At 42.2% G+C, this 12,426-nt stretch overlaps 1 protein-coding gene across 2 annotated transcripts in view; it reads right to left on the bottom strand.

The window, feature by feature from the left end:
* Window positions 1-12,426, bottom strand: part of VLDLR (very low density lipoprotein receptor) — an 82,011-nt gene that overhangs the window by 26,263 nt on the left and 43,322 nt on the right. For both annotated transcript variants that reach the window (XM_063913952.1, XM_063913951.1), the window contains exons 11-14: window positions 5,278-5,502; window positions 3,598-3,716; window positions 3,299-3,438; window positions 3,045-3,186 (exon numbers count right to left, since the gene is read on the bottom strand). In XM_063913952.1, coding sequence (XP_063770022.1) covers window positions 3,045-3,186; window positions 3,299-3,438; window positions 3,598-3,716; window positions 5,278-5,502 — 626 coding nt within the window. The remainder of the gene's footprint in view (window positions 1-3,044; window positions 3,187-3,298; window positions 3,439-3,597; window positions 3,717-5,277; window positions 5,503-12,426) is intronic.

Raw genomic sequence — 12,426 nt, 5'->3', positions numbered from 1 at the left:
ATGGCGCACAGCTGCAGTGCTGTGCGTTACCTCATGTGAAGAACGGAGTCTTCTGCCACCGATTTCGAAGTCTTCTTGCTTCTCATACTCACCCGGCTTCTGTCTTCCGGCTCTGCGAGGGGAACTGCAGCGTGGCTCTGGGATCGGACAACGAGGGTGAGATCCTGTGTACGATCCCTCTGGAGCCAATAGGTCCTGCTTCTTAGGCTACTGGACACCATCTTCAGGGAGTAGGGCTGCTTCTCTCCTCTGTCCCACGATGCAGGGAGTCTGTTGCCAGCAGAGCTCCCTGAAAATAAAAAACCTAACAAAATACTTTTACAGCAAGCTCAGGAGAGCTCACTGAACAGTACCCAGCTCGTCCGGGCACAGTATCAAACTGAGGTCTGGAGGAGGGTCATAGAGGGAGGAGCCAGAGCACACCAGAATCTAAATTTTCTTAAAGTGCCCAAGTCTCCTGCGGAGCCAGTCTATTCCCCATGGTCCTTACGGAGTCCCCAGCATCAACTAGGATGTTAGAGAAATATATTAGAATATATATATATATATATATATATATATATATATATATATATATATATATATATATATATATATATATATATATATATATATATATATATATATATATATATATATAGAAGAGAAAGTGTTTCCCCAGGGAGCTAGTGATTCTACTCGGTATGTCAAACAAATTTATCACATATAATAAAATAGTCATAAAAAATCGACTCATTTATTTTTAAATAAAACACAATGAGATACAAACTGCATCACATTAAATCCGAAATAACAATCGGTATTCCATACATATGATATTAGTAACAATTCAATTCACTTTCATGCGAATATATACAATATCTTCCTTGAAGAAATGACAAAATCGCTGTCTTAACCCAACGCGTTTCGTCCTACAGACTTCATCAGGGGTATTGTATTTACAATCTAGATAGAAGATATATATAAGCATTACATCAATGGATACTCAATAGGTAATAAATTCATATCTAATCTAATTAGAATGCATACATACCACAGAATCACAGTATGGACAAGTAACCTTAATGTGTCTTCAATAGGCAGGTAAAAACCCTTAAAAAGTGATATCGAACTCGGTTATATCACATGAAACATCTGTGAAAATTATAACATAAATTATACTTGTACAGTAACATATTGAAGGAGGAAAATTTAATAGAAGAGGAGGAGTCTAAGGAATCCATTAAATTAAGGAAAATATAATTAAGCATCTGCAAGATTTAATTCTACCCATTAAATAGATGGTACTATTATTTATAATGATGCTGTATGGAATTGTATGAAATTAATAGATCCTTATATAAGGGCTAATCGTTGTCCTATTTTGTAGGCTTGGGATGTTCTAGCCGACATAACAATATTTATATATGATACTACCATATGGTTCCTAGGTTATATAGGTATGTTATAACAATACATACCTCTTGAGTCGTAAATTCAATGTGACTCATTTAATGTTTGTTAAATGGTTCCCACTTGTTGAGGAGATTTCTAATAACAACAATGGTGGAACCTATAATGACATACCAGATATCTATTGCTGCAAGGATACAATACATGTCTCAAATGGCCCATGATGTTAATTCATACATACCAGTAGTGATAAGAACAGCTCTTAGAGCAGCTTCCACTGGGTAGTGGACAGAAAACTGTTATTGTGCCTATATTGGAACAGATTATACGAATATAAGATCCAATATATAAATCGGGTCCGCCATAATTAACTCATAATGACGAGAAAATTGATATCAAAAAATTATTATTCATTATTTTCAAAATCTATGTTAACCATGCAAGCCCCAAGAAAGGCCAACGTTTTTAGTTTTGAAAATAATGAATAATAATTATATTAGATATCTGGTATGTCATTATAGGTTCCACCATTGTTGTTATTAGAAATCTCCTCAACAAGTGGGAACCATTTAACAAACATTAAATGAGTCACATTGAATTTCCGACTCAAGAGGTATGTATTGTTATAACATACCTATATAACCTAGGAACCATATGGTAGTATCATATATAAATATTGTTATGTCGGCTAGAACATCCCAAGCCTACAAAATAGGACAACGATTAGCCCTTATATAAGGATCTATTAATTTCATACAATTCCATACAGCATCATTATAAATAATAGTACCATCTATTTAATGGGTAGAATTAAATCTTGCAGATGCTTAATTATATTTTCCTTAATTTAATGGATTCCTTAGACTCCTCCTCTTCTATTAAATTTTCCTCCTTCAATATGTTACTGTACAAGTATAATTTATGTTATAATTTTCACAGATGTTTCATGTGATATAACCGAGTTCGATATCACTTTTTAAGGGTTTTTACCTGCCTATTGAAGACACATTAAGGTTACTTGTCCATACTGTGATTCTGTGGTATGTATGCATTCTAATTAGATTAGATATGAATTTATTACCTATTGAGAATATCCATTGATGTAATGCTTATATATATCTTCTATCTAGATTGTAAATACAATACCCCTGATGAAGTCTGTAGGACGAAACGCGTTGGGTTAAGACAGCGATTTTGTCATTTCTTCAAGGAAGATATTGTATATATTCGCATGAAAGTGAATTGAATTGTTACTAATATCATATGTATGGAATACCGATTGTTATTTCGGATTTAATGTGATGCAGTTTGTATCTCATTGTGTTTTATTTAAAAATAAATGAGTCGATTTTTTATGACTATTTTATTATATGTGATAAATTTGTTTGACATACCGAGTAGAATCACTAGCTCCCTGGGGAAACACTTTCTCTTCTATTCATATTCTTTATACCTCAGCTAACAGGGGGTATTTTCCCTAAGGTGTAGCTCCATAAAATTCCAGCGCGAGACAGGTCTTATATTTTTTTTCTATATATATATATATATATATATATATATATATATATATATATATATATATATATATATATATATATATATATATATATATATATTTTATATCTCGCTCCACAAACCTATCAATGTCTTACCTGACGGCTGCACAAGTTCATGGTAGACAATGATATCTTGGGCATCATTCAAGTTGTTAATTAATGTAGCCAGCTCTTGCCCAGTAAATTTGTTTGCACCATAGATAGCTTCATTCTCACCATCAATCCAGTAGACCCGATCCTAAAAACAGACAAAACATTTTTAATTAAACCATCATCTATATGCAAGTACTTTGAAGTAGTAAAGGTTAAAAGAAAAACTTTGGCACCAACCCAGTTTGGCAATAAGATACCTGAAATATAGCAAGTGCAAGAGGGTGAGCCAGAAATTCAGGAGACTTCAAGATAACACGCCGGTCCTGTCCATTTAGGTCCACACTACAGAGATGGTGCAGCTTCAGATCAAGCCAGTATAGGCGGCTTTTCACCAAATCTAAACAGTTAAACACTGTAAGACTACGAACAGCTGCAGGATCACATGCCACATTAGTATACTATGCAGAGAGCTAGAGGGAAGATTTTGCATAGTATAATAACTGTAAAGGTTACACAATATATGTGCTCCCAATTTAAAGGACTGCAAAATGTGTACCTAACACAATGCCACTGGGTCGCTTGATGTCAGTTGTCACAAGTTCCTGTCTGTCTATTCCATTCATTCCAGCCTTCTCAATTTTGGCAGGTTCTCCCCAGTCTGACCAGTAGATAAATCTTTAATAGAAGAAGTCATATTATGTTCTAAAGACCGCAAACATCAGTTCTGCATCTATGCAATATGGATCTCCAGCATATTTGAATACCTTGATATAACCAATGCGCTGTTTGAATACATATGCCAGTATTACAGAAGGAACAAACCATATGACATGTCAGTGGTTCCCAAAAGCAGCCTTCAAGGGACCAACAGTCCATGTTTTAAGGCTATCCATGGCCAAGCATAGATTGTTAAATCAAATGGAGTGATGTCTCAAATAAGGGACCTGTGCCCAAGCATTATTATCCTTATAATCTTGACCATTAGGGTGGCTTGAGGACAGTTTGGGAACCTCTGCAATATGGTGTTAAGTGCCTTCATGGCAACAGTGAGCAGTTTTATAACACTGTAAACAGTTTTTCCAATACAGCTTATGGCCAAATGGCTTTCCTGGGTTACAGCAATGTCTGCTCTCGAACCCAAGGATAAGTTTCATGAAAGTGCATGCCTGAGGAATAAGGACTCAACGTTGAAATTCTAGGTGTTGACAGAAGCTTGCTCTTCAAGTGAAGATGCATAGTGGCTGTATCAACTTCCTAGATGTAAAATGTACCAAATACCCATTTGTACCCTGGTTCATTAAGGAATGGTTTTAAAAAAAAAAAAAAAAAAAAAAGGTATGCCATCAGATAGAAACAATCCTTAGTTGCAGCATTCAACCAATTTAGAGACGGCTGGACTGGGAACATGCAAGCCATGAACTGGTTGCCAACTAGTTAAGCCAGGAGCCAAGCAGACTGCAGCGAGCTTTATAACTGCACCTACCAATCTTGAGGTTTTTCCTTAGCTAGTGGGCCAATTGTGCAACTTTGTACCAATAATTTCTGTATCCATGCTCTTTAGATCTTGATAGGAGCAAAACAGCTCATTTTGACAGCAAAATTATAAAATTTCCCTTCTGCGATAGGTTTTAAAGAGCCAATACATGTCACGGATTGTTGCAATTCCCCTGATCCGCAATAATAATAATAATAATTTTTATTTATATAGCGCTCTTTCTCCAATAGGACTCAAGGCGCTTAACAGATACACAGCATAATATAGTACAGAAAAATAATGAAGTACATTTTTCATAAAATACAGAAGCATGAAGATACTAAAAGAGACACTATGGAAATGCTTGAGTAAACAGGAAAGTCTTGAGTCTACTTTTGAAGGATTCTATAGTTGGGGCCTCTCGCACTGTGCTGGGAAGTGAGTTCCATAGAGTCGGAGCCGCATGACTAAAAGCTCGACCCCCAGATGAATTACGGTAGATTCTAGGTACTGCTAAAAGTCCTTCATCTACAGATCGCAGTAATCGAGTGGGGCAGTATGGGATCAGAAGCTGTTTCAGGTACCTTGGGCCTTGGTCATGTAATGCTTTGAAACTCAGTAAGCCAATCTTGAAGAGTTGCCAGAGTTGACAAAAGCAAACATGTTTAATTTGTAAACAAAACTACGCCACATGTAGCCAGGTTTCAAGAGCGTGTAAAAGCATGCAGTGCTAGTTTAACTGATAGATAGCAAACCATTTACCCAGATATGGGATCAACTGCAATAGAGGTGGGATCTTCCAAGCTTGTGTTAAACAGAACCTTCTTTTTGGATCCATCAAAGTTTGAAACCGAAATAGTCTTTTGACCAATATCTGTCCAATAGAAGTTCTTGTAAATCCAATCAACAGCAATGGCTGTAGGATTATGCAGGCCTTCTAGAACTTTGATATGGCTTCCTATTTGGTCACGGCTATCCATGGAGGCTCTAGGAAATAAGAGAAGGATTAAAATACATTATACACCCACTATGAAAGTCTAATAAGTTACTGTAAGTTTATATTCCCTGTAAGAGGGGGGAGAGATTTATTCCAGCCAGATACAAAATGCACTCCCCTACTCTATATTGGGGGGTGGGGAACAAAAACCCCCCAAAACTAATACTTCATAGTTATTAAGTGCAAGCAGGGGACCCCAAGGCAAACCTACAGTCCAGGTTTTAAGGATAGTCATGATTGCTACTAATTCACCTGCGCTCAAAGTTATTTTTATTTCACAGTCTGTGCTCTAGGATGGATATCACTAAAAACAGAACTTGTGTCCTTTGAGAGCCAAGGCTGTGAAACAGAGATAAGAGTTAGAGGATAACCAAATGTAAGAGGACTAGTTAGCTCCCTGCTTTTTAGCATTATTGCACAAGTCAAAGAATTTCTTGTATGTACTGATAAAAGCATCTTCCCCACTGTTAAGCATGAATTTGAGAGAAACTAATTTGGTATATGGCATTCATAAACCTACCACATTCAATGAAGAAACAGAACAGCATGTACATATGTCAGCACTGTTGATATAAGCACAAGGGGCTCAATTTACCATTGAAAGTGGTATATTTCATTTAGTATTATACTGAAAGTATTTACCAATACCTACCTATAAAGATCAGGCAGCATCTCGGTCCTTAACAATTTACTGTATATTGGAGGGAGGCCCAGGGAAAACTTTAAGATAAATTACTTCACAAAAAGGATAGTGGACAAGAGGAATAGCCTCTACCACCTTTGCTGGGAGGCCAAGACAGATCAATTTAAACATGCATGGGATAGACCCAAGGATATCCTTACAAAGAAAGAAAAGTAGGGTTTGGAGCTAATATGGTTAGCAGAGGGGCTTGTAGATGAGCCAAGTGCTTCTTTTCTGCTGTCAAATTCTAGGTTTCCAGCAGTAATTGATGGTAAACTGGTTAAAGCTGGAGAAGTCTGGTTTCTCTGGCATTAACTCTTTAATGGCTCAAGCGGTGAAGAGATTATTTAGACTGCAAGTAATGTCCGCTTCCTAAGGTCACTGGGTGTAGAACAGATTATATAGTAAAGTCTAATATGGACCATATTAAAAAAGACAAACACTGCAGGCGAGAGCTACTCATCCATTAAGCGATTTTGATTATAAAAGATGCACGCACAAAGCACAGGGCTGCACTTCACACATACTTTATTACATCACTATCCTTTGCCAGTGGTTTTGTAAAACTTCAGGTATTAAGTATACATGGAATACACATTTGTCAGTTACAGTGCCTTGCTAAAGTATTCCCCCCCCCCCTCCCTTTGTATTTTTCATGTTTTGATGCCTCAACCTGGAATTAAAAATGAAGGTCTGCATCATTTCATTCACAGAACATGCCTACAACTTTGAAGATTTTTTTTATTGTGAAGCAAACATAGGACAAAACAGAAAACTTCAGCGTTCATAACTATTCACCCCCTAAAGTCAGTACTTTGTACAGCCACCTTGTGGCAATTACAGGTGCAAGTCTCTTTGGATAAGTCTATGACAGGGATGGGGAACCTTTGGCCCTCCAGCTGTTGAACTACACATCCCAGCATGCCCTGCTAGAGTTTTGCTATTTGGCCATGCTAAAACTATTGCAAGGCTAGCTGGGATGTGTAGTTCAACAGCTGGAGGGCCAACTGTTCCCCATCCCTGCTCTATGAGCTTGCCACTGGGATTTTTGCCCCTTCCTCAAGGAAAAACTGCTCCAGCTCCTTCATTTTAGATGGTTTTCGCTTGTGAACAGCAATCTTCAAGTCTGACCACAGATTCTCAATTGGATTAATATCTGGGCTTTGACTAGGCCATTCCAACACATTTAAATGTTTCCCCTTAAACCACTCGTGTTTCTTTAGCAGTATGCTTCGGATCATTGTCCTGCTGGAAGGTGAACCTCCGTCCCAGTCTCAAATCACAGGCAGACTGAAACTGGTTTTATGCAAGAATATCCTTGTATTTAGCACCATCCATCTTTCCTTGATTCTAAACAGTTTCCCAGTCCCTACTGCTGGAAAAAAAAAACAAGATTTTACTCACCGGTAAATCTATTTCTCATAGTCCGTAGTGGATGCTGGGACTCCGTAAGGACCATGGGGATTAGCGGCTCCGCAGGAGACTAGTTGTGCCCAAAGAAAGCTTTAGGACTACCTGGTGTGCACTGGCTCCTCCCACTAAGACCCTCCAGACCTCAGTTAGGATACTGTGCCCGGAAGAGCTGACACAATAAGGAAGGATTTTGAATCCCGGGTAAGACTCATACCAGCCACACCGTATAACTCGTGATACTATACCCAGTTAACAGTATGAAATATAACAGCCTCTCAGATGGCTCAATAACCCTTTAGTTAGGCAATAACTATAAACAAGTATTGCAGACAATCCGCACTTGGGATGGGTGCCCAGCATCCACTACGGACTACGAGAAATAGATTTACCGGTGAGTAAAATCTTATTTTCTCTGACGTCCTAAGTGGATGATGGGACTCCGTAAGAGCCATTGGGATTATACCAAAGCTCCCAAACGGGCGGGAGAGTGCGGATGACTCTGCAGCACCGAATGAGCAAACTCTAGGTCCTCCTCAGCCAGGGTATCAAACTTGTAGACTCCTACAAAAATGTTTTAACCCGACCAAGTAACAGCTCGGCAAAGTTGTAAAGCAGAGACCCCTCGGGCAGCCGCCCAAGAAGAGCCCACCTTCCTCGTGGAATGGGCTTTTACAGATTTAGGGTGCGGCAGTCCAGCCGCAGAATGTGCAAGTTGAATTGTGCTACAAATCCAGCAAACAATCGTCTGCTTAGAAGCACCCAGCTTGCTGGGTGCATACAGGAGAAATAGCGAGTCAGTTTTCCTGACTCCAGCTGTCCTGGAAACACTTTTCAGGGCCCCGACTAAATCCAGTAACTTGGAATCCTCCAAGTCCCAAGTAGCCGCAGGCACCACAATAGGTTGGTTCACATGAAAAACTGATACCACCTTAGGAAGGAATTGGAACGAGTCCTCAATTCCGCCTTATCCATATAAAATACAGATAAGGGCTTTTGTATGACAAAGCCGCCAATTCTGATACACGCCTGGCCCACAGAATGACCACTTTCCACGTGAGGTATTATAGCTCCACGGATTTAAGTGGCTCAACCCAATGCGACTTCAGGAAATCCAACACCACGTTGAGATCCCACGGTGCCACTGGAGGCACAAAACGGGGGCCGACTATGCAGCACTCCCTTAACAAAAGTCTGAACTTCAGGCAGTGAAGCCAGTTCTATTTTGGAAGAAAATCGATAGAGCCGAAATCTGGACCTTCATGGAACCCAATTTTAGGCCCATAGTCACCTCTGACTGTAGGAAGTGCAGAAATCGACCTAGCTGAAATTTCTCCTTTGGGGCCTTCCTGGCCTCACAGCACGCAACATATTTCCGGCATATGCGGTGATAATGGTTTGCGTTCACTTCTGTCCTAGCTTTAAATAGCGGAGGGATAACTTCCTCCGGAATGCCCTTTTCCTTCAGGATCCGGCGTTCAACCGCCATGCCGTCAAACGCAGCCGCGGTACATCTTGGAACAGACAAGCCCCCTGCTGCAGCAGGTCCTGTGAGCGGCAGAGGCCATGGGTCCTCTGAGATCATTTCTTGGAGTTCTGGGTACCAAGCTCTTCTTGGCCAACCCGGAACAATGAGTATAGTTCTTACTCCTCTCATTATTCTCATTACCCTGGGTAAGAGGCAGAGAAGGGAACACATACCAGAGCGTCCACAGCTATCGCCTGAGGGTCCCTTGACCTGGCGCAATATCTTTGTAACTGTTTGTTGAGGCGGGACGCCATCATGTCCACCTGTGGCCTTTCCCAACGGTGTACAATCATTTGGAAGACTCCTGGATGAAGTCCCCACTCTCCCGGGTGGAGGTCGTGTCTTCTGAGAAAGTCTGCTTCTCAGTTGTCCACTCCGGGAATGAACACTGCTGACAGTGCTAACACATGATTTTCTGCCCATCGGAGAATCCTTGTGGCTTCTGCCATCGCCATCCTGCTTCTTGTGCCGCCCTGTCGGTTTACATGAGCGACCGCCGTGATGTTGTCTGACTGAATCAGCACCGGCCGGTGTTGAAGCAGGGGTCTAGCCTGACTTAGGGCATTGTAAATGGCCCTTAGTTCCAGAATATTTGTGTAGGGAAGTCCCCTGACTTTTCCATAGCCTTGGAAGTTCCTTCCCTGTGTGACTGCCCCCCAGCCTCGAAGGCTGGCATCCGTGGTCACCAGGACCCAGTCCTGTATGCCGAATCTGCGGCCCCCTAGAAGATGAGCACTCTGCAGCCACCACCACAGCGACACCCTGACCCTTGGAGACAGGGTTAACCGCCGATGCATCTGAAGATGCGACCCGGACCACTTGTCCAACAGATCCCACTGGGAACTCCTTGCATGGGACCTGGCGAATGGAATTTCTTCGTAAGAAGCTACCATCTTTCCCAGGGCTCGCGTACATTGATGCACCGACACCTGTATACGTATTAGGAGGTCTCTGTCTAGAGACAACAACTCCTTGGACTTCTCCTCCGGGAGAAACCTTTTTTATCCTGTTCTGTGTCCAGAACCATACCCAGGAACAGTATACGCGTCGTAGGAACCAGCTGCGACTTTGGAATATTCAGAATCCAGCCGTGCTGTTGTAGCACTTCCCGAGATAGTGCTACTCCGACGACCAACTGCTCCCTGGACCTCGCCTTTATAAGGAGATCGTCCAAGTACGGGATAATTATTTCGGCCATTACCTTGGTAAATACCTCGGTGCCGGGGACAGAGCAACGGCAACGTCTGGAATTGGTAAGGACAATCCTGTACCACAATATTGAGGTACTCCTGGTGAAGAGGGTAAATAAGGACATGCAGGTAATCATCCTTGATGTCCAGTGATACCATGAAATTCTCCAGGCTTGCAATAATCGCCCTGAGCGATTCCATTTTGAACTTGAACCTTCGTATATAAGTGTTCAAGGCTTTCAATTTTAGAATGGGTCTCACCGAACCCTCTGGTTTTGGTACCACAACATTTTGTAATAGTAACCCCGGCCTTGTTGGAGGGGTACCTTGATTTCACCTGCTGGAAGCACAGCTTATGAATTGCCGCCAGTACTACCTTTCTCCGAGGGCAGCAGGCAAGGCTGATGTGAGGTAACGGCGAGGGGGAGTCGCCTCGAACTCCAGCCTGTATCCCTGTGATACTATTTGCAGAACCTAGGGATCCACCTGTGGGCAAGCCCACTGGTCCCTGAAGTTCCCGAGACACGCCCTTACCGCACCTGTCTCCACCTGTGGAGCCCCAAGCGTCATGCTGTGGACTCAGAGGAAGCGGGGGAAGATTTTTGATCCTGGGAACTGGCTGCTGGTGCAGCTTTTTCCTTCTTCCCTTGCCTCTGTGCAGAAAGGAAGCGCCTTTGGGCCGCTTGCTTTTCTGAAGCCGAAAGGACTGTACCTGAAAATACGGTGCTTTCTTAGGCTGTGAGGAAACCTGAGGTAAAAATTTCTTCCCAGCTGTTGTTGTGGATACGAGGTCCCAGAGACCATCCCTAGACAATTCCTCACCCTTATAAGGCAGAATCTCCATGTGCCTTTTACAGGCAGCATCACCTGTCCACTGCCGGGTTTCTAATACCCTCCTGGCAGAACGGACATTGCATTAATTCTGGATGCCAGCCGGCAAATATCCCTCTGTGCATCCTTTATATATAAGACGATGTCTTTAATATGCTCTATGTTAGCAAAATATTATCCCTGTCTTAGAGTATTATTATCTGACAGGGTATCAGACCACACTGCAGCAGCACTATTTATGCTGAGGCAATTGCAGGTCTCAGTATATAACCTGAGTGTATATACATACTTCAGGATAGCCTCCTGCTTTTTATCAGCAGGTTCCTTCAAGGTGGCCGTATCCTAAGACGGCAGTGCCACCTTTTTTGACAAACGTGTGAGCGCCTTATCCACCCTAAGGGATATCTCCCAACGTGACCTATCCTCTGGCGGGAAAGGGTACGCCATCAGTAACTTTAGAAATTACCAGTTTATCGGGGGAACCCACGCTTCTTTACACACTTCATTCATTCATCTGATGGGGGAACAAAACACTGGCTACTTTTTCTCCCCAAAAATAAAACCCCTTTTATGTGGTACTTGGGTTCATGTCAGAAAATGCGTAACACATTTTTCATTGCCGAGATCATGTAACGGATGTTCCTAGTGGATTGTGTATGTCTCAACCTCGTCGACACTGGAGTCAGACTCAGTGTCGACATCTGCCTGCCATCTGAGGTAACGGGCGTTTCTTTGAGCCCCTGATGGCCTTTGAGACGCCTGGGCAGGCGCGGGCTGAGAAGCCGGCTGTCCCACAGCTGTTAGTGTCAACTCCTTACATAAAAGGCTGGACGACGTGTCGGTTAATACCTTCCACCTATCCATCCACTCGTGTCGGCCCCACATCATCCCATTTATCGGCCTCTGCTCCTCCTCCACGTAACCTTCCTCATCCAACATGAGGACACAGCCGTACAGACACACCGCACACACACAGGGAATGCTCTGACTGAGGACAGGACCCCACAAAAGTCCTTTGGGGAGACAGAGAGAGTATGCCAGCACACACCAGAGCGCTATATAATGCAGGGATTAACACTATAACCGAGTGATATTTCCCCCAATAGCTGCTTGTATACATATATTGCGCCTAAATTTAGTGCCCCCCCCTCTTTTTAACCCTTTGAGCCTGAAAACTACAGGGGAGAGCCTGGGGAGCTGTCTTCCAGCTGCACTGTGAAGAAAAAATGGCGCCAGTGTGCTGAGGGAGAAGCCCCGCCCCTTTTTCGGCGGA

Source organism: Pseudophryne corroboree, chromosome 1, assembly GCF_028390025.1.
Source record: "Pseudophryne corroboree isolate aPseCor3 chromosome 1, aPseCor3.hap2, whole genome shotgun sequence".
Lineage (NCBI taxonomy): Eukaryota > Metazoa > Chordata > Amphibia > Anura > Myobatrachidae > Pseudophryne > Pseudophryne corroboree.
Note: the sequence above shows the minus strand (reverse complement) of the source record. Positions and strands in the feature narration are given on the sequence as shown.